Source organism: Tursiops truncatus, chromosome 19 (assembly GCF_011762595.2).
Source record: "Tursiops truncatus isolate mTurTru1 chromosome 19, mTurTru1.mat.Y, whole genome shotgun sequence".
NCBI classification, from domain to species: Eukaryota; Metazoa; Chordata; class Mammalia; order Artiodactyla; family Delphinidae; genus Tursiops; species Tursiops truncatus.
Genome location: NC_047052.1, coordinates 246,930 through 266,926, shown reverse-complemented (window position 1 = coordinate 266,926; position 19,997 = coordinate 246,930). Strand labels below are relative to the sequence as shown.

At 52.7% G+C, this 19,997-nt stretch overlaps 2 protein-coding genes across 16 annotated transcripts in view; one reads left to right on the top strand and one right to left on the bottom strand.

The window, feature by feature from the left end:
• The window catches only part of FANCA (FA complementation group A), a 50,976-nt gene that overhangs the window by 5,424 nt on the left and 25,555 nt on the right, over nucleotides 1-19,997 (bottom strand). For 4 of the 14 annotated variants that reach the window (XR_012327896.1, XM_073795633.1, XM_073795626.1 and 1 more), the window contains exons 21-35: nucleotides 15,695-15,771; nucleotides 14,046-14,159; nucleotides 12,260-12,396; nucleotides 11,853-11,923; nucleotides 11,414-11,510; nucleotides 10,857-11,044; nucleotides 9,473-9,569; nucleotides 8,373-8,549; nucleotides 7,213-7,286; nucleotides 5,743-5,871; nucleotides 3,455-3,539; nucleotides 2,032-2,195; nucleotides 1,465-1,570; nucleotides 528-584; nucleotides 292-396 (exon numbers count right to left, since the gene is read on the bottom strand). Coding sequence is in view for 8 of the 14 variants with exons in the window: in XM_073795633.1 (XP_073651734.1) it covers nucleotides 292-396; nucleotides 528-584; nucleotides 1,465-1,570; nucleotides 2,032-2,195; nucleotides 3,455-3,539; nucleotides 5,743-5,871; nucleotides 7,213-7,286; nucleotides 8,373-8,549; nucleotides 9,473-9,569; nucleotides 10,857-11,044; nucleotides 11,414-11,510; nucleotides 11,853-11,923; nucleotides 12,260-12,396; nucleotides 14,046-14,159; nucleotides 15,695-15,771 (1,678 nt within the window). In the remaining 6 variants the exon portion in view is untranslated. Of the gene's footprint in view, nucleotides 1-291; nucleotides 397-527; nucleotides 585-897; nucleotides 1,571-2,031; nucleotides 2,196-3,454; nucleotides 3,540-5,742; nucleotides 5,872-7,212; nucleotides 7,287-8,372; nucleotides 8,550-9,472; nucleotides 9,570-10,856; nucleotides 11,045-11,413; nucleotides 11,511-11,852; nucleotides 11,924-12,259; nucleotides 12,397-14,045; nucleotides 14,160-14,401; nucleotides 15,051-15,648; nucleotides 15,772-19,997 lie in introns of those variants that run through there. The other 10 variants (XR_012327897.1, XM_073795627.1, XM_073795628.1 and 7 more) reach the window with 10 other exon arrangements.
• Nucleotides 1-19,997, top strand: part of ZNF276 (zinc finger protein 276) — a 61,193-nt gene that overhangs the window by 19,849 nt on the left and 21,347 nt on the right. Inside the window, exons 11-12 of one of the 2 annotated variants that reach the window (XM_073795641.1) lie at nucleotides 6,097-6,238; nucleotides 6,437-8,376. In XM_073795641.1, the coding sequence (XP_073651742.1) occupies nucleotides 6,097-6,202 (106 nt within the window). In that variant the 3' untranslated portion in view covers nucleotides 6,203-6,238; nucleotides 6,437-8,376. Of the gene's footprint in view, nucleotides 1-6,096; nucleotides 14,406-19,997 lie in introns of those variants that run through there. The other variant, XR_012327900.1, reaches the window with a different exon arrangement.

Below are 19,997 nucleotides of genomic sequence, written 5' to 3'. Positions count from 1 at the left end.
CCGCGTGGGAGCCCCACCCGTGGAACGTCACGAGAAGGCCGGGCCAGCAGGGGCTGGGGCAGCAGCCGGACCAGCAGAGCAGCAGTCCCCGCTCAGCTCCAGTCAGCACAGAGCAAGTAGGAGTGTGAACGGCTCCGGGCACAGAGACTCCCGAGGAGCCCCACCCCAACTCCTGTGGTCTGTCCCAACTGCTCCTGGTGCAGCTTCCCCTGAATCACGCTGCCAGGAAGCCCTGGGCGGACCCCGGCTGCGCCAGGTCCAGGAACGCCCCTGAAAAGATGGGGAGCCTACCAGAGCAGAGGTCAGAAGCAAGGGGCACTGGGTCTGGCAGGCAGTCAGGGTCAGGTCGGCTGCCAGGGAGGGGTCTCTGCTTCGTAAACAGGCGTTGAGGAGCCCCTGCGGGGAGACACGCCCGCACGCAGGGTTTGCACGCGGACCAGGGCCCCGGGAGCTGCCACGCACCAAGGGCCCAGCCCTGGGGTCTGAGTGAGCAGCGACGCTGGAGGGGCAGAGGGAAAGGAAATTACCCTGAAGAAGTGGGCCGTGATGTCGTGGGTCAGGGCGCCGTCGTGGGAGAAGTTTCTCTGCACAACAGTAGAGGCCAGTGAGGAAGCACGCGCAGGACAGGGCGGGCAGCTGCTGGGGGCTCCAGCACGTAAGGACACGCGGCAGGATGGTACCGCCACGGTCCACGGAGGGCTGGCTCCGTGTGGCTTCGCATCCACCCCCGTGCCCGCCAGCCGTGGTGCAAACCCCGTGGGCCCAGGCGGGCGGGCCAGGTGCCGTCCCTGCCGTGTCCTCCCTGGCTGCTTTCACAGGCCGTTCTCAAGGCTTGAAGGGAAACAGCCTTTAGAACGAACTTAAAGAAAATCTCATTTCTGCTGCTTCCCCAGTTACCTTTTAAAGTTCCACACAAATGAACAGAACCTCAGGTCAAGCTCTAGTCACGTGTGCATTTCTAGAAAGTGGGAACCCATCTTTGGTGCAGAAGCCGTTCCCCTGCAGTGGGCAGGGGAGCACTTATGCACGGCACCTCCCTGACCCTGACCACGTGCAGGTCACAGGGATGTCACCCTTTGGAGCCCCTGACAAGAGCTGGGGCACCATCTGGCTTCCGTGCCCCCAAAAGAAACCGACGGAGGGGAGGCAAGGCGGGCAGGATGGTCTGCACATGCAGGGCCCAAGCTGGTCACCCTGCGGAAGGTTCCGTGAAGGAGTCGTGCTCCGGAGGACGAGGCTGCCCGGTCGCTAGCCTCGCAGGCCGGTGCCGAGCCAGGTGAAGGGCTCACCCGCAGCTCCGAGCGCCACGTCCTACCCTCAGAGACCCGGCGTGGGCAGGCAGGACATGCACTGAGGCGTTGGCTCCACGTGACCACGGATGCGCTGGTGAGTTTTCCAGAGCCAGCCTGAGGTGCCCACGTAGCCCCTCAACCCCACAGCCCAGCTCACTTGCCCTGCGCCTACCAGCTCCGAGTTGACCAAGTGGAAGAAGTCATCGCAGTCGGGGGCGGCCAGCTGCTCCAAGCGGGGGCTGCCGACAAGCACGGAGGGGGGCAGGCCGAGGAGGATGCTGCGAGGAGGGAGGCATGGACGGTGACCCCGAGAGCTACGCTCGGAGCGCAGCCAACCCTCCCAGCCCGCTCGGAACTGGCCCTGGTCTGCGGCCTGTTGCCCTGCTGGGCCGACGGACACTCACTGTGTGTCCCCAGACCAGGTGTGATGTTACACGATGACCAAGGGCAGGGAGCAGCGTGTTAACCAACCAGTTCACGAGACCGGGAAGGACATCACGGCTCAGCCGTGATGCAGTGAGGACCCTGAGCGCACATTCCACACGAGGTCTTTGAACTGAGGGGTTTCTGAAGCCCAGGAGGAGAACTTTCACCCCCAGTTGCTTTCACACCTCTAGACCCTGCTCTCCAGGGGACCCGGGGAAGATGCCGTCCCAGGCTGGGGCGGGGGCCAGAGACGAGCGACTAGTGGGAAGAGACCCCAAAGTGAAGACAGACCCTGGGGCACCAGCCGTGTTACCGTTTGCACATGAGCAGCTCCTGCTGTCGCTGCAGGCGGCTGGCCACGTCCCACCCTCGAGCCAGGGCCTGGAGGCGTCTGCAGAAAACTCCAAAGAGGAAGTGGCCCCGGGGAGCAGCATGGCCGAGGCGCGCTGGGCCCTGCTCCAGGCCAGCAGCCATCTCCTGAAGAGAGCACGGCCAGAGGCAGAAACCCTGGGGCCTCTCACTCCCAGCAGGGCCCCGAGGTGGGGCCGGCGGAGTGAGTGCAACTAGCCTTTTCACTTGGAAATGACTGAACAACTGCAGGATTTTGCAAAAATGAAGAAAGAACAGTGCAAAGAACACCCTTCCCCAGACTCCCCATGGCTGGCACTTCACCCGTTTATCACCTGCTCCCCTGTGCAGGTGGGGGGTGTGCACAGCCTGAGGGTGAATCACACAAGTGGGGCGCGCACACAGCCTGCAGGCACACGTGTGTTGTCTCACCCCCCAGATGCAGAGCACCCGTCTCATCATCACCCCGTCATCTGTGACCCCAACCCCACGTCTCCCGCTGTGTCTGCCCTCACAGGTCACCTTCTTCCACGTTCAGTTATGACGGACGTGGAGGACAAAGGTCAAGATGAGGGCTTGGGGGACTCGGGTCCTTTCTCTGTGGGATGCTTTACTCATTTTTAAGTACATTTTCCCAGTGCTCCAGACCACATCCTCCATGATTTCTCTTTCATTCCCCACATGTTCTAAAGTCAGGCACTTTTTTAAGAGTGACAGCGGGAACACCGAATCCTATTATACAGAATTGCACGTACTCTTCCAAAGTTACAGACCCCCAGTGCACACTGTGGACGAGGATGCAGGATGGGGCCTTGCTCTGCACTCTGACCCCAGAGTTCACGCTCAAGAGATCTGGGGAGAGCAGGATGCTGACAGAAACGCCCCTTTCACTTCAACGTGAGAAACACCGTTTCTGCACTCTCCTAAAAGTGCTCCTGCCTTGCTGCCAAGTGACCCGGGAGACGGGAGAGTCTCCCAGCCTCCGACATCTGCAAACTCCTGATCCTCGGCCAGGTGGAGGGTTATTTGTGTCAATCCTCAGAGCCTGACCTCCCAACGCAGCACCAGGAGTTACAAAGCAGAGAACAGGAGTAGCAGCCACGCTGCTGCCAAAGTCAGTATCTTTACTTCCTGTTCTCAAATTTTAAACGTCCTAAAGCCTGGAGATGCTTCCCATATGACAGTTTTCGTTTCCGTGTTCCTGTGATGTTCACGGTGAGGTGAGTTCACAGAGCACGTGCCTCTCTGGTCTGAGCCATTGTGTATGTGACTCAAGCTTTCGTTCTGGTCAGGTTCCTTAGGACTCACTGGATATTCATAATAAATATCTTAATAGCACGTGGCTTAAATGCAGTGGACACACGTGAGTTTTACATCTTCTAACTCACCTGCAATCTGGAAAAAATATCACGATTTCCTGTGCGGCCACCAAGAACCAAATCAGAATTCTCTGAGTGATCACAACTCCTTGAACTGAAATGAAAACACAGTGAAAGCCTCCTAAGTGTCTCCTAACTGTGCTGGGCTGCCTGCTTCTCCTCCTGCCTCCAGAGTGGCCTGTGGTCACAGGGCCAGGACGTACCCGGAGACTGCAGGACACTCACGGTGTGCCAACAACAGCAAAGAGCCAGCAACCAACTCAAGCAACACATCAAAACAATTACATGCCACGACCAAGTGGGGTTTATCCCAAGAATGCAAGGTTGGCTCAACATGCAAGAATCAATTAATGCAATAAACATATGAGTAGAATAAAAACCAAAAACCACACAGATAAAGCATTAAATTAAATGCTATACCCTTTCATGATTTAAAAAAAAACAAAAAACAAAACAAAAAAAAAAACTAGGAGTAAAAGGGACCTTCCTCAACCTGTCAAAGGGCATCTATGAAAAACCCTCAGTTCACACCGTTCTTAATGATGAAAACTGTCCTCCTAAGATCAGGACCAGGACAACTGTCCGCTCATACCACTTCCAGTCAACACTGCCCTGTCAAGTTCTGGCCAGGACAATTCAGCAAATAAATAAATCAGTACATATAAGGCATCCAGATTGGAAAAGAAAAAGTTAAACCATCTCTACTGGCAGATTTCAAGACCTTTCATATAGAAAATCCTAAAGAATTCACAATAAAAAACCATCAGAGCAAATAAGTGAAATTAAAGCAATGAGCCTATGGTGCTAAAAAGAATAAAATACTTAATAAATTTAATCAGGGAGATGCAAGAGTCGTGTGCTAAAAACTATAAGATATTGTTGAAAATATTAAAGATGACCTTAATAAATGGAAAGCCACCCCATGTTCATGGATAGGAAGATGGCAATGCTACCCAAACTGATCTACAGACACAATGCCGTCATTATCAGAGTCTCATCTCGTTTTGCAGAAAGTGATAAGTTGATCCTAAAATTCAGGTGGAAGTGCAAGGGACCCAGAATAGCCAAAAAAAATCCTGAAGAAGGACAAAGTTGGAGGATTTCACATTTTCCAATTTTTAAAATTTATTTATTTTTGGCCATGGCACATGGCTCGTTGGAACTTGTTACCCGACCAGGGGTTGAACCCAGGCCCTTAGCAGTGAAAGTGCAGAGTCCTAACCACTGGACCACCAAGAAATCCCCACATTTTCCAATTTTAAAACTTACTACAAAGCTATAGTAATCAAAATGGTGTGGTCCTGGCACAAGGATAGACATATAGGTAAGTAGAATAGAATCAGGAGTCCAGGAGTGAACTCTCACATGTATGGCTAATGGACTTTCCACAGGAGTTCCAAGACCATTCAACAGGGAAAGGGCAGTCTCTTCAACAAAAGGGGACAACTGGATATCCACATACAGAAGAATGGGACCAGATCCCTACCTCAAACCATATAAAAAATTAATGCAGAATGGATCAAAGGCCTAAAAATAAGAGCTAAATCTAAAAATAGATGAATAAGGCTTCTTCAAAATTTAAAACTTTTGTGCATCAAAGTACCCCTTCTAGGGAGTGAACCGATGACTCATGGAATGAAAGAAAATATCTGCAACTCATATATCTGGTAAGGACCAAGTATCTAGAGTATATAAAGAACTCTTATGACTCAATAAGCAAATAACCCAATTTTAAGTAGGCAAAGGATCTGATTAGACATTTGTCCAAAAAAGGTAACACAGATGGTCAACCAGCACGTGAAAAGATGCTCAACATCATAAGCCATCAGGGAAAAGCAAATCAAAACCATAATGAGATAACACGACGTACCACCTCGACACAGCAACCACGAGGACGATGAGAAAAACAGGCCACGTCAGAAGGCCACACCTGGCACAGCCCATTTGGTACCAGGAACGCCTGCCTTTCATGGCAGGCAGTCCACGCCAGTGCTCCCTGCACTGTGGGTGACAACACTGGCGCCCACCACTTGCTTGACCTTTTATTCTCATCACATTTGCTAATAACCCTGATACCAGGAGACAAAGCAGAAAGACCAGGTCACTGCCACTGGCAAATCTAGGCACAGAGAGAAAGCTGATTCCGGAAGCTTGCCTTTATCTCGAAAACCCAAACTTGCGATCAGGATATGTTCAACTGTGCTCTGTATAACACAAACTGGACTGAGAGAAATAAAAACGTTCTTAGAGCTACCAAAATCAAAAGACAGACTCTTCGGGGCACTAACATTCCTAACCTTTGGCAGAAGTCCATGAGCACGTCGACAAGCGTGGCACAGGCGACTTCCAGGTCTCCATCGCAGCCCCCGGTGGCAGAGGGCGCGGGGAGGAAGTGCTGGTGGATGGCCCACTGGTGGAAGTCCTGCCTGCAATGCAAATGCCAGGGTCTGTGCTGAGGGAGGCACGGGCCAGGGTCTGCTTCAGCCAGGGGTGACGGGGACTGCATGCAGGTCCACAGCTGCTGAGCTGGGGGTGGAGCGGGTGCCTGCACTGTCCCAGGCCCACCAGCAAAGCATCCACACATGGACCAGGCTCCGTGGTGCTGAAACCACAGCACAGACAGCCACCAACACTGCAGTCTGTTCCTGCAGGAATAACAGGACCCAAGCAGGACCTCCCCATGTGACCACGAGGGGCAGGGAGCGAGCCGCCAAAGCCTGTTTGGAACTGCAATCAGGAGACGGAAGGAGGCCCTGAACAGGACCCACACCATCAACACACAGTGACCTGAGGGTGAGTTAAGAAGGGGTCCTATGGAGCCGCAGGCCAGAAAACTAGTTCCTTCTTTCCCTCCTGGCAAGGAAGGAAGCGCACAGGAGGCAGGCCGCGCACAAACCTGAAAGGTGGAAGCGCCCACTGAGCTGGGAAAGGAAGCGGGTCATCCCTCCCATTGCCCATCACTGTCCTTCCTTATTCTACTTGTTCCGTCAGATTCTGACACCACGACACAGCACCCCCGTGTTCAGGGACGTCTCTGACCACTCCAAGTATGGTGGCTTGAGGACAGCCACCTCTGGCTTCTGCACCCCCTGACCCACCCCCAAACCCACGGCCCCTCAGCACCTGCTCGAGGCCAGGATAGCACACCTGACGTCTTGGCGGTCTCAGTCACCAGCCCCGGGACTCACATGGGTCTCAGACTCTGATTCGCTCACCCCTGGTGCCGCGCCTCAAAGCCAGCACTCGGCAAGGCGCTGCCCACCCTCTCCTCTGCTTCCCTGGCTGGCCGACACCAGCTGAGACCCTCCAGGGCTTCCCCACTGTGGCCCTCCCCAGGCGCAGCCTTCTCTGATCCTTGCCCGCCGGCACCAGCTCCCAAAGCCCCATCTGGTGTCTTCAGTGCCCTCTAATCCACCTTATTTATCACCCTGCCCGCCCCCAGGCTCACACAGGGCCCGGTTCTGCACAGTTCCTGTGAAGAACGGCTTAGGGGCGTTGGGGCAGAGTGCAAGTGGGAAGCCCTGTATGTGCCTCGTGTGCCCCATCTGTCTTGTTCACACTGCATCCCCAGCTTCTAGAACATTCTAGAAGTGTCTGGCAAACTGTAGGTCAATAAATGTTTCTCAAATAAAAGAATGAATAAAATTGTACTCATACACTTATGTTAAACTGAACATTACACTGAGGATACAATGACAAAACTTAGACTTAAGACAGTGTAGAAAACTGTATTAACACTTTAAAGGGTAGATCCTTTAAACACTTACCTTTCTGTATCTGAAAGAGAATCAACTTCAGGCTGAATTTCTAGTTCCAGCTGTAACCAGTCTCTGTAAGTCAACTGAGAGAGAAGGACCAAGTGACCACCACAGCAAGGACAGAGCACAGAAGCCACAGGTTGGGGCTGTGACGCTGCCCTGTCTCATATTAGCTGGAGATCTCCCGTGTGTCTGTCGGAAATATCGTCCTGTGCCATCTCCCAGGGTTAGACTGGGAGGCTGGCGCCAAGCCCAGATGAAGAATCAGTCATTTAACTCTGAACGTGAAGCTAACCAAAACTGTTCAAACTGGTATTTAAACTCAGTCCTCAACGCCGCTGCCTGGTCCTGGACAGCCCGCAGCATCTGCACAACAATCACTTTCTAGCTCACTGAGCTGTGCAAATGACCAAAAGATAAACTTGATGTGACAACATGCTTCCAACAGTCACAGCTCCACGCGTCAACATAGACTAACCTCAAAACCTCACACCGCTGACACAGAGAAGGAAGGTCTAGTACATGTTGGGAATTAGGAGCAAGAGAAATATAAACTAAATGCACAAAATATAAAGTGTAGCCATGTCTAGACACCATGTTGTATCTGAATAACTTTTGTGCCAATAACTGACATCAGAATTCAAAAACAAAAAAAACCTCACACTGTGTGTAACAACGTGTCTCAGGGACACGCATGCAGCACGCGCAGTGTGTGTAAACGCCGGGGCTGCGCGGCACCAGCAGGGACGTGTGTGTAGACGGTGATGGAGGCACGGCTGCTCCTGCCTCGTTGCTCCTGGCATCAGGCAGATGGTCAGACCTACTCTTGTATGACTGATTATTAACAATAAAAGAGTTGAAAAACATATACAATAAAACGACACAACTTCTTCTCTAAAGACCAGAACAAGCAGGCAAACATCCAACAAATAAATGAAAAGTTATGAAGAGGTGGCAGAAACAGTCACATGGGCACGTTGTCTGAGCGGCCAAGCTTCCGGTGACTGTGCTTGGAGACACCCGGCCCCAGCTCACGGCCTGGCAGGCATGTGTCAAATCTGACGATCCCAGGAGTGATTTCTGTCGGGTCAGGCCCGCCGCCCATGTCCTGCGCCCACGGAGCCCAGAGCGTGGAGGAGCAAAGCAGCGGAAGGGACAGTGGGACCTACATGGAGTCCCTCCTGCTTCAGCAGTTCCCGCAAGGTCCTCTGCTTCCACAGGCAGAGAGTGGCTCGCTGCCAGTCCACGGAGGGCAGGCACAGGGGCCGCCAGGGAGAGCTGGCCGGGTCTTCCCAAGAGGGAGGGTCTCGGGCCTCTGAGAACCATCTGAACACCATGAACTGGAACTGAAAAAAGACAGTGGCGTGTGTGCTGTGAGACTGAGGAAACACGCAGGGGCCTGGCTGCGCCCGGCTGGCAGCGAGGAGCCCCTGGTCTCAGTGGGCAGCCAGCCCTGACCACACATCTCTGAGCTGCCACGCCCTGCAGCCGCGCACGGCCGTCACGCGCGACCCGCGGGCACCGGCATTCTAAGAAGTGTGCTCACTGGCTACAGGAGATGCTCCCTCAGTGATGCACTGAGCCGCACATCTTTGCCTTAGGAGGTCGCACCCCCACCCTCAGGCTGACAGAGCCACAGGCTGCTCGAGGGGACCTCGGGGAGCTTGGGACACAGGGCGAGGACTTCCTCTTCTGGGCCGCTCCTCCGGATCTCTATCCCACACTTTAAAATGTCGGCACCTGGGACCGGGAGCACAGGGGCACCTGGACCCCAGGCTGCTCCTGACGCGGTGGAGCTCCCAGCAGCGCCCAGGAGCCCGACGCGGAGCCTGGAACTCTGACCCAGGCTCGAACCTCATGGGAGACGTGCCCTGAAGCTCTGCAGGCGCAGCAACACTGGCTCCCGCTGTGGCGGCGCCGCCGCCTTTGACGCTGAGGCTTCTAACACGCGGCTTCCCAGGCCGTCTTCAGCGGAAGCGCAGGGTGCTTCTTTAAATGCTGACACGCTTTCTATGAACGGCAGTCTTCTAACTTGCCTGCTTCATAAATAAGGAGGGCCATCTGTAGCTGTCACCTGCCGCCCCTCCTCTTAACTCAGATGGAAGGAAAAGGCAGTGTTCAACCCAAGCGGACGGCAGGGTGGCGCCAGGAGACAAGTCTGCTACGAACGAGGCCGGTGCCGGGATGGAGGCGACACAGGCTTCAGGCCAGAAACCCGTACAAGACTGGAACTTACAGGAGAGCAGAAAAAGGAACCCACAAGACTCACCTTTTTTATAAGGCCTGGAGACAAACAGCTGTACGAGATGTCACGTGACTGGGAAGAAAACTTACACAAAGAATAAGAAATTGCCGCTGTACAAAATCTGAAAATAGAAAACAGATTATAACACAGAAATGGGATCCACGCAAAACAACAGGTGGAAGAAGAGCGTGAACTGCACAACGTGAACTGAGGGCCTCCCAGCCCGACGGCCGCTCGGCGCTCAGCCTCAGGCCCAGCCAGGCCGGCTCCTCCGAGCCCTCGGGAAGAGCCCCCAGTCAGGCCGTCTGGCCTGAGCTCTTTCCACGTTGATGAGAGACTCAGAAAACACATGAACACGCAGGCTCTGCACGTAAGGGCTTGCTTTCCCAGCGTGTCCAGAGCCACGGTCAGAACCAAGGGAATGAAGTGAGGAGGTGCGAGGTGGGTGTTCCCCGTGTGATTGCGTAAGGCTCTCGTTCATCTGCATGATGGCAAATTATTCACTGTTCCCGCCTAAAAGAACCTCAGAGCCAGAGTGAAGCATGTCCGGTTTCCAACTCAGCCTCTGCCTGCCCATGGCGGGCTGTGACGTGTGGGAGGGAGAGGCTGCCGAGAACAGAGGTGACCATGAGGCCCAGAGAGTCAGGACTGTGGCGAGGAAGGGGCCCGACTCCCAGTGCGGACTTGTCAGTGGTGCTGCTGTGGATGGCGCGGACAGCTGGCGGGCACTGGTCCCAGGCCGCGTTCCTGTGCTCAGCTCTCCCTGTCTCTCCTAATGCCAGCTCAGTCCGTGAGCCGCGACCCTGGTCCCAACATCTCCCACCGGAGCCTCCGGCTTCCGTCCTGACCTCAGCAGCCACAGGAAGCCCTTCGGGCCTGAGTCACACGTGGACTCCCCAGGGCTCTGCCCATGGGATGGCCACTCTCACCCAACCCCCGCCCATCTCTCACAGCCGCCGACCCCAGGCTACGGGCTCCCTGCGACTCACCAGGTCCCGGAGGGGGCCTAGCACGCAGTGTGCAGCGAGTGGATGAGCACGTAACTGGACGATGGGTCTCCAAACCCTCTGGATGGGACAGCTGTGTGTGTAGAAACCTCCCCCAGAGAAAGCTGTTCACCACAGGGACCCCGGAACCTAACCTGAGGGACAGGCCCAGCCAGCCGCCGGCCACCTGACCTGGAGAAGGGCACCTGCAGCCCACTGTGAGCATCTTGAAAAGCAGGTGGCAAAGTAGGGTGATCTCACTTTTCTAACTGAAGATACCAACACACACATAAATACACCCAAGACAAGGTCCTGGAAGGGTACAGACCAACACGGTAAAGACTGGTCATCTGTAGAGCATGTGTGTCTGTGCTAATTTTGTCTGATGAACGTGTGTTACTTTTGACAAGAGGGACACTCACTTCAGACACAGGGCTGAGGACTCCTGGGTCCTACAGGGCAGGAGGATGTCGAAGAGCTCAGGGACGGGCAGGCCCCTGGCAGGGGTGGGAGGGCCCACATGCACCTCCGGGAGGGCAGACCTGGACTCGCCGAGGTGGACGGCCAGGGCGGCCAACCCCACCACATGTGAGGCACTCAGGCTCGGGCCCTAAAATAGGAAAGAAGAGTGGTTCAGGGACTTCCCTGGTAGTCCAGTGGCTAAAGACTCCGCGCTCCCAATGCAGGGGGCCAGGGTTCAATCCCTGGTCAGGGAACGAGATCCCACATGCCGCAACTAAGAGCCCGCGTGCTTCAACTAAAGATCCCGCATGCCGCAACTAAAGATTCTGTGTGCTACAACTAAGAGCCCATGTGCCGCAACTAAAGAGCCCACATGCCGCAACTAAGAGCCCAGATGCCCCAGTGAAGACCGGGCGCAGCCACATGCATACATACGTACATACGTAGATAAATACAGAAATATTTAAAAAGAAAAGAGGTTCAGCGTTGTGGGGGCTGGAGGAGGTGGCAGCCCTACCTGGTGATGGAGCAGCTGGCAGAGCCGGCTGAGCAGAGCCGGCAGGAGCCTGCGTCTGCACAGGGTCCTCACGAAGTGGGCGGCCCAGGGGCCCTGCCTGTGGGGACAGCCACAGAGAACAGTGGCAGCGGCCAGGCCTGGCCCTGCACTGCCCGCCTGGAGCCTGGTGGATGAGCAGTCAGGCACCAGAGACTGAAGAAAGAACCAGGCTGTTCCCCAACCAGGAGGGTCTCCTGTTGCGACGCTGACCGTCGCCACGCCCCTGCTGGATAAGTCAGCCCCCCCCCCCGGGCCCTTCCCCAGCGCAGCACGAAGTCGGGGGGCAGGACCAGGGCCCCAGGCTCAGAGCTGGACCAGGAACGACGGCCACTCTCATCACGAGCACCCAGGCCGCCCCAGGACAGCTCCAAACCACCCGGTGAGACCGCCTAGCCTCTACCTGTCTGGTGGGGCAACGCTGGAGGCCGCCATGAGGTTCTGACAGAAAGACGTCAGCAGGAGGTCCACGACCTGAGAGAGGAGAGGTCTCAGGGCCGCAAACCCACATCACAGCGTTTCCACCCTGGACGTACAGGGCCACAGTGGAGCTGACGAGACTGGAAAACGAGCCCCCATCCGGAGAAGAGGCTGCAACGCCTCAGCACAGGAATCCCCAAACCCTGGGAGGGGCCCCCAGGGGTCATCACGGAGCTTCTCAGCAGAGAGCAGGGTCAGCAAACCTGCCCACAAAGGGCCACGAGCAGCCTCTGCCACAACTTCCTCCCAAACACAGAGTCTGTACGCCAACGGCAGCACCGGCCCGAAACCCTCAACTCACATGTGGTCTCCCTGGTGCCCCACACTCACCCTCTGCTCCCACGGCTGCAGCCTGGGGGCCCGGACGCTGAGCTGAACCGGGGCCCCCTCGAAGTCGCTGTCATCCTCGCCGAGGCCCAGGGCGGAGCGGAGCTGTTCAGAGATCACTGCCATCTGAGCCAACAACGCTGCAAGGCAGGGACCGGCGCCATGAGCAGGGGCGCCATCCACCACCTCAGGGGCCACACTCTCAACTGACCCTGGGGCCGCTCTCGTCCCCGCCCGGCCAGCAGCGGAACCACTTTTCTGCAGTGCAGGTGGCCAGGCTTCTCCGAGGGGCTGGCATAGCTCTTCACGTCACCACAGCCCCTGTGTCTATACCCCGCGCCCCTCGCCCGCCAGCCACCTCTGCACACACTGACGCCCGCTGCGGCCGCCCGGCCCGGCCTCAGCAGCTCTGCCAGCACAGGGACTCACAGGCCTGGCTGGCTGACCATCTTGCGGCAGCGCTGGGGCCCCACACAGGCCTCGACCTCCCCAAGAACCACGTACTGCAGGAGCAGAGTGTGGAAGGGTCACGCTGACCATGAGGGGACATCCTGGGCCCTCAGGACAACCACGGTGGAGGCAGAGCTAACAGTGCAGAGCTGGGGCTGCCGACCCTCCACCACAGGTGAAAATCTGTGCGTAACTTCTGACCCGGAGCTTAACTCCTCACAGCCTTCCGTGTATTTTGCATGTCATGTGAATCTACGTGTATTTTATGCATTCACGACATACCTAATTTTCTCAACATTTCTAGGCAACGTGGTTTATCTGAAATTTTTGCAATTGTCATTTATCTCAAAAAATTTTCCAGTATATTTACCGAAAATAATCTGCATATACTGAGTGGACCCACACAGTTAAAAACTGTGTTGCGGACTTCCCTGGTGGCGCAGTGGTTAAGAATCCGCCTGCCAATGCAGGGGACACGGGTTCCAGCCCTGTCCAGGAAGATCCCACATGCCGCGGAGCAACTAAGCCCCCGTGCGCCACAACTACTGAGCCTGCGCTCTAGAGCCCGTGAGCCACAACTACTGAAGCCCGTGTGCCTAGAGCCCGTGCTCCGCAACAAGCAAAGTCACCGCGATGAGAAGCCCGTGCACCGCAACGAAGAGCAGCCCCCGCTCGCCACAACTAGAGAAAGCCCACGGGCAGCAACGAAGACCCAGCGCAGCCAAAAATAAATTTAAAAAAACCGAACTGTGTTGTTCAAGGGTCAACTGTATTTCCTCCGTGAGACTCTCATAGGAATTAAATGAATTCATAATAAATAAACATCTACTGAAGTTACTAGGTGAAAGCATGCCTTATGTATTTTAGTTTCTGCATTTAGCATAGCAAAACTCTAAAAACACCGGAACCTAACATTTTACTTGTGGACCGCTATGGCCACTGAGCGCTTTGAACTGCTCACGCCTGTCCTCCAGGCCCCTCATAGGAAACAGTCCCAGAAGCAGAGGCCCAGCGCTGAAGAGCACAGCCACCCAGGCAGTAAAGGAAGGAGACAACGCAGCTTTCCTCCTCTCTGTCTCCTGTCCCACCGAGACGCCAGGTAGCAGAATAACCATATTCTACCCAGACATTGGGACAGCCTGAGTGTCAGAAAGGAGGCACGCTCCACACCCACCAGGCCGTGGTCAGGTTCACTACCAGATGCTGAACTGCAGGGAAAATGCACTGACCACTGCCACTATGGGCAACAGAGCAGCCTCAAGCTCTGAGCACGTCAGGACTGGCCTGTGCACCCACGGGCACCCACTGCGGACGGCCCGACCCACAGCCCTGTCCTCACCGTCACGCTGGGTGGGATCTGTCACTGAGGCCCTGAGCTCTCGCAGGGCAGTTGTGAGCAGACCCAGCGGCTCCTCCTTACAGCTGGGCTCCACCTCCCTCTGCGAGGCTGCATCTGAGAGACAGGAGATAATTTTAACAATTAAACAGGTTAGATCAGATAGGAAGCACACGGAACTGACGCTGTCCCTGGCTTCTCCCTGCAGAGGGCACACAGAGGACTGGGGCCCTATGAGGAGGGAAGTGAAACGCTCTCCCTGGACGGCGGATGTTAATGTCCTATCAAAGTTAAAACATTCATAAGGAAGTTTAAGAAAAACCATGGTTCTATACACACTATCGCCACAAGTGTAAAAAGCAGGTATGTAATGAACAAAGACCAAATGCATGTGGAGGGAGGCTGGGCGGGGAGAGCAGAATTATGTACAGATGATGGTTTAGTCCCTGTTTCTCAAACTTTTAAGTAACATTGTGATATTGTTTTTTACAACAGGATGTTAAAATCAGTATATTAGAGGTGATTACCAGTCCTCAACACACATTTAGTAGGTTTACTAAAAAATATTAGCCCTATGAGATACAGCATTAGGAAACATTCTAGAAGTCCCAAAAGCAGGACCATGGGGTTAGGAAAGGAGGGCAAGGCCTCACTCAACGGTGGACACAGCCCTATGGCCCCCTTGGCATCCTGTCTGCAAGATGTTTCGATACTGGTCCAAACAGGTGTGGGTCTCCCTGGCTGTCAGAAACTGTGGAAGATTGTGCAAGGAGGGTTCTGGCAGACAGAATTAGAAAACAGAGCTGCAGTTGCTCATGCAGCCTAACTGGCCCTGCAGGCGTCAGAGGGATTGACCAGCAAACAGCTGCACCATTTCAACACCGACAGACCAGGCCCTGTCCGGATGGCGCCTCGTTCCTGGGGCGATGGGGTGCGGACAGCCTGCCCAGCTGCTCCAAGCAATGATGCACGCTTTCACACACTGGCCCAGGTCCACATCACTGTCCCCTAGAAGCAGAAAGATCCCCAACCGTCCAAACGGCCAAAGAGCCATGGCAGACCCCCTACTAGGACACGGTGCAGAACAAGCACCACGGGCCTCGGGCCTGGCTGGTCACCTGACTTTAAAGCTCGAATTCAGGGCTTCCCTGGTGGCGCAGTGGTTGAGAGTCCGCCTGCCGATGCAGGGGACACGGGTTTGTGCCCTGGTCTGGGAAGATCCCACATGCCACGGAGCGGCTGGGCCCGTGAGCCATGGCCGCTGAGCCTGTGCGTCCGGAGCCTGTGCTCCGCAATGGGAGAGGCCACAACAGTGAGAGGCCTGCGTAACGCAAAAAAAAAAAAAAAAGCTCGAATTCAGACAGGCAAACAGAAGCCACATGACAGCCTCAGCGGGGCACACAAAGATGAGAAATGGTCAAGTGGATTTTGTACTGCATGTGTGTTCAGGGAATGACATCACAGGCAGCCCTCCTGGTGTCACAGCTGTCCCAGGGCTGGTGCTGGGCAGTCTCTGAAGCCACAGCTGTGACCAGACCCAGCATGACAGAAGCAGACCAGATGGACCAAGGTGCCACCGACACGTCTCGTGGTCAGGGAAGTGGAGGTGAGATGTGGGCACGTCTGGGGACCAAGCGACCCACTGACCTTACCTTCTGGCTTCTTCTCTCCGACAGTGGAGCAGGCTTGGCGGTAGGTGGAGTATAAGGAGGGGGGAATTTTATCTGCTCTGGATCAGAAGAAAACATTAAAATAGTCAACTATGACTCAAATTAATTCTCAAGCTTACAATCCCAAAGACTATCATAAAACAGAAATATGCAACAGAGTAAATCTAAACAAATTATACAACACCCCACAGCATGACCCTATGTTTAGGAAAAACATTGTCCATATGGACTTAAACGGTCCTGACTACTTCATATGTCCTATATAAACATCTCCCAACAGTGGGTTTTGTTGTGTAGTGAGATCATAAATGATTTTCACTTCTCTCATTCAAGTTTTGGTAATTCCCAAATTTTAAAGGTGAACTTATATTACTTTTAATGAAAAATGCTAACTAAGGAAAACATCCAATTAATGTCATTAAAAATACAAGTCCTGTGATGAGGACATGGGGCATCTACAGGGCACGGACACAGCTGGCACATTGTCATGGCACAGCAGTAAGTACAAGGACGAGAGCCACAGAGCATCCCCCCCCCCCCCCCGCCATCAGTGCTGCAAACCGTGACAACGAGATTCAAGTAGAAGAACAGAGACGTAGCTGTGGTCCAGAGTGAGAATCCACACCTCCACACCGGGACTGGAGGGAGGCAGGGAATCTGGCTGGAGACTAGGAACTGAGGGCACCACCCACTGCCCTGGGGACTGGAAAGCCTTCAGTTTAAAAACCAGAAACCAAAAAGAAGAAAAGAAAAAACAGAAACCAACGCAAATAAAAAGAAAGAACAAATTCAAGGAAACGGAGAAATTCACAGAAAAGAAACTGTCAGTCATCACTTTTATTAGTATCTTCAGAGAGGTAAGACAAAACACTGCAGCTGTGAAACAAGAATGGACTGCTAGGGGCTTCCCTGGTGGCGCAGTGGTTAAGAATCTGCCTGCCAATGCAGTGGACGTGGGTTCGAGCCCTGGTCTGGGAAGGTCCCACGTGCCGTGGAGCAACTAAGCCCGTGCACCACAACTCCTGCGCTCCAGAGCCCACAAGCCGCAACTACTGAGCCCAACTGCCATAACTACTGCAGCCCGCACGCCTAGAGCCCATGCTGTGCAACAAGAGAAGCCACCACAGTGAGAAGCCCGCACACCACAACGAAGAGTAGCCCCCGCTCGCCAGCAGAGAAAGCCTGCGTGCAACAACAAAGACCCAACACAGCCTAAATAGACAAATTAATTAAATTAAAATTTTAAAAGAAGAATGGACTGCTGTACAAAGGAATATCTGATGACAGAAATGAAACACTCAGTAAAAGAACTTGCAGATAAACTTGAAGAAACCTCTCAGAAAGGAGAGGAAAAACAAAACAAAACAGATACGCAAAATAGGACAAAAGAGAAAAAAATCAGAAGACAATACAGGAGATCTAATATCTAAAACATAGCAGTTCTAAGAAGAAAAAGGACATAAAGAGGACACATCTGCAGAGAAATAAACCAAGTAGAAATAATCAGCGTCTGGGATTTGCTTCAAAATAATCCAGAATGCTGGGTGGGTAAGTGAGTTTGAAGGCTATAGATGAAACAAGATTGCCCATTTATTGATAACAAATCTGGGTGATAGATTCTATTCTGCTTTTCTGTCTCAAATTTTTCATAAAAAAAAGGTTTTAAGTATCCAAGAAAATCCCTTAGTACTGAAGGATATGAATTTCCAGAGTAAAAAGCCCACCATGTGCCCAGCCCAGAAATAAAATTAGACCCACAATGAAATACACTGCTATAAAATTTCAGAACACAGGGAACAAAGAAAAGGCACTACAGGCCTCCAGAAAGAAAAACACAGATTCCCATGCAAAGAGTCAGAAACTGTAAGTTTCTAACATCTCAGTCGCAACAATGGAAGCTAGAAGTCAATGGAGTGACTCTTAACAATTTGAGGGAAAATAATTTCCAACTTAGATTTCTATACCCAAACTACCTATCAAATGTGAGGGCTAAATAAGGTGTCGAAAAATCTACCTCACACCCATCCTTTTGTAAGAAGCTTCAATAGGGTGTTTTCCACCAAGACAAAGGAGTAAACCAAGAAAGAGGATGATCTCGGGCATAGAAAGGAGAAGCCAGCACAAGCCAGAGCAAAGGACGTCAGTCTCCAGGTGACGCTGAAGGAAGATACAAGGGTGACAGCGGTCTTAGAGGCATAACAAGCTAGTGGGTCAGAGTGAAGCAGGTCAGAAGGCTCTAGAAGAGATTTCCCAAAGATACAACCGTTGGGATACTTGATTCTGAACAAGAGAACATTTAGACAACTGGTAGAGTTTCCAGTGAATCATGATATGTACAAGGAAAACTAAGATAAAACAAAGATAATTATAAACTCCAGAGAAAACAGAAAGTAACGATTCCTAATGATCAACTCTGAATACTGTTTAGATAGCCTTAAAAAACAAGGGTTTTTGTGGTTGTTTTTTTTTTTTTTTGCGGTATGCAGGCCTCTCACCGTTGTGGCCCCTCCTGCCGCGGAGCACAGGCCCTGGACGCAGCCAGGCTCACGGGCCCAGCCGCTCCGCGGCATGTGGGATCCTCCCGGACCGGGGCACGAACCCGTGTCCCCTGCATCGGCAGGCGGACTCTCGACCACTGCGCCACCAGGGAAGCCCTAAAAAGCAATTTTTCAAAACCAACACAGGAAGGGCAGCTATGTGTATTGGTAAAGGAGAGAAAACTAAAACAGAAAAATTAATACCAAAATAATAATGTTACATGGAGATTCGGGGCGAAATATCGAAAAATCAGTTGAGTTGAAAATGCTTGCTTCCAGAAAGAAAGTGAAGTGGCAGGGATGGGTGGGGAGTGGCTATTTCTCTCTCTCTTTTTTTAAAAAATAAATTTTTTTATTTTATCTTATTTTTGGCTGCATTGGGTCTTTGTTGCTGCACACGGGCTTTCTCTAGTTGTGGCGAGTGGGGGCTACTCTTCGTTGTGGTGAGCAGGCTTCTCATTGCAGTGGCTTCTCTTGTTGGGAGCACGGGCTCTAGGTGCTCAGGCTCAGTAGTTGTGGCACACAGGCTCAGTAGTTGTGGCTCGTGGGCTCTAGAGCGCAGGCTCAGTAGTTGTGGCACACGGGCTTAGTTGCTCCGCGGCATGTGGGATCGTCCCAGACCAGGGCTAGAACCCATGTCTCCTGCATTGGCAGGCGGATTCTTAACCACTGCTCCACCAGGGAAGCCCCTGGCTATTTCTCTTAATAAACTTCATAGAAGTATCTGACTCTTTAATCTAACTTTAAAAAAAAAATTTATTCAAGTATAGCTGAATTACAATGTGTGTTAATTTCTGCTGTACAGCAAAGTGACCCAGTAATACATATATATATATTCTTTTTCATATTCTTTTCCAATATGGTTTATCACAGGATACTGAATATAGTTCCCTGTGCTATAAGTGGGACCTTGTTGTTTATCAATTCCATATATAATGGTTTGCATCTGCTAATCCCAAACTCCCACTCCATTCCTCCCCGTCCACACCCCTGCACTCCCCAGCAACAAGTCTGTTCTCTATGTCTGTGAGTCTGTCACTGTTTCATTTGTGTCATAGTTTAGATTCCACACATAAGTGATATCATATGGTATTTGTCTTTCTCTGTCTGACTTACTTCGCTTAGTATGATTATCTCCAGGTCCATCCATGTTGCTGCCAGGACTCTTTAATCTATATCTATATTTAACTCTGACAAAACTCGTTTTTAAAGATTAGAAATAAATATGTCAAAAAATTAGGGACTTCCCTGGTGGCGCAGTGGTTGGGAATCCACCTACCAATGCACAGGACATGTGATCCCACATGCCGTGGATCAACTAAACCCGTGAGCCACAACTACTGAGCCCATGTACCAAAACTACTGAAGCCCGCGCGCCTAGAGCCCATGCTCCTCAACAAGAGAAGCCACCGCAATAAGAAGCCCACGCACTGCAACGAAGAGTAGCCCCTGCTCCCCACAACTACAGATAGCCTGCGTGCAGCAACAAAGATCCAACGCAGCCAATAAAAAAAAAATTAAGAAGGCATACCATACAAATACCAAAAAAAAAAAAAGCCGGTTTTAAGAGCAGACAAAACAGAAACTAAGGTAAAAAGCCTAACAGAGACATTACATAATAACAAAGGGAAAAACACCCAGCAAGAGAAGCCTGTATTTTAACAATTACAAACTTTCTTGCAACAAGACAAATCTGACAGAATTATAAGGAGAAAATGACAAAATCACAACCACCTCCACAATAAACT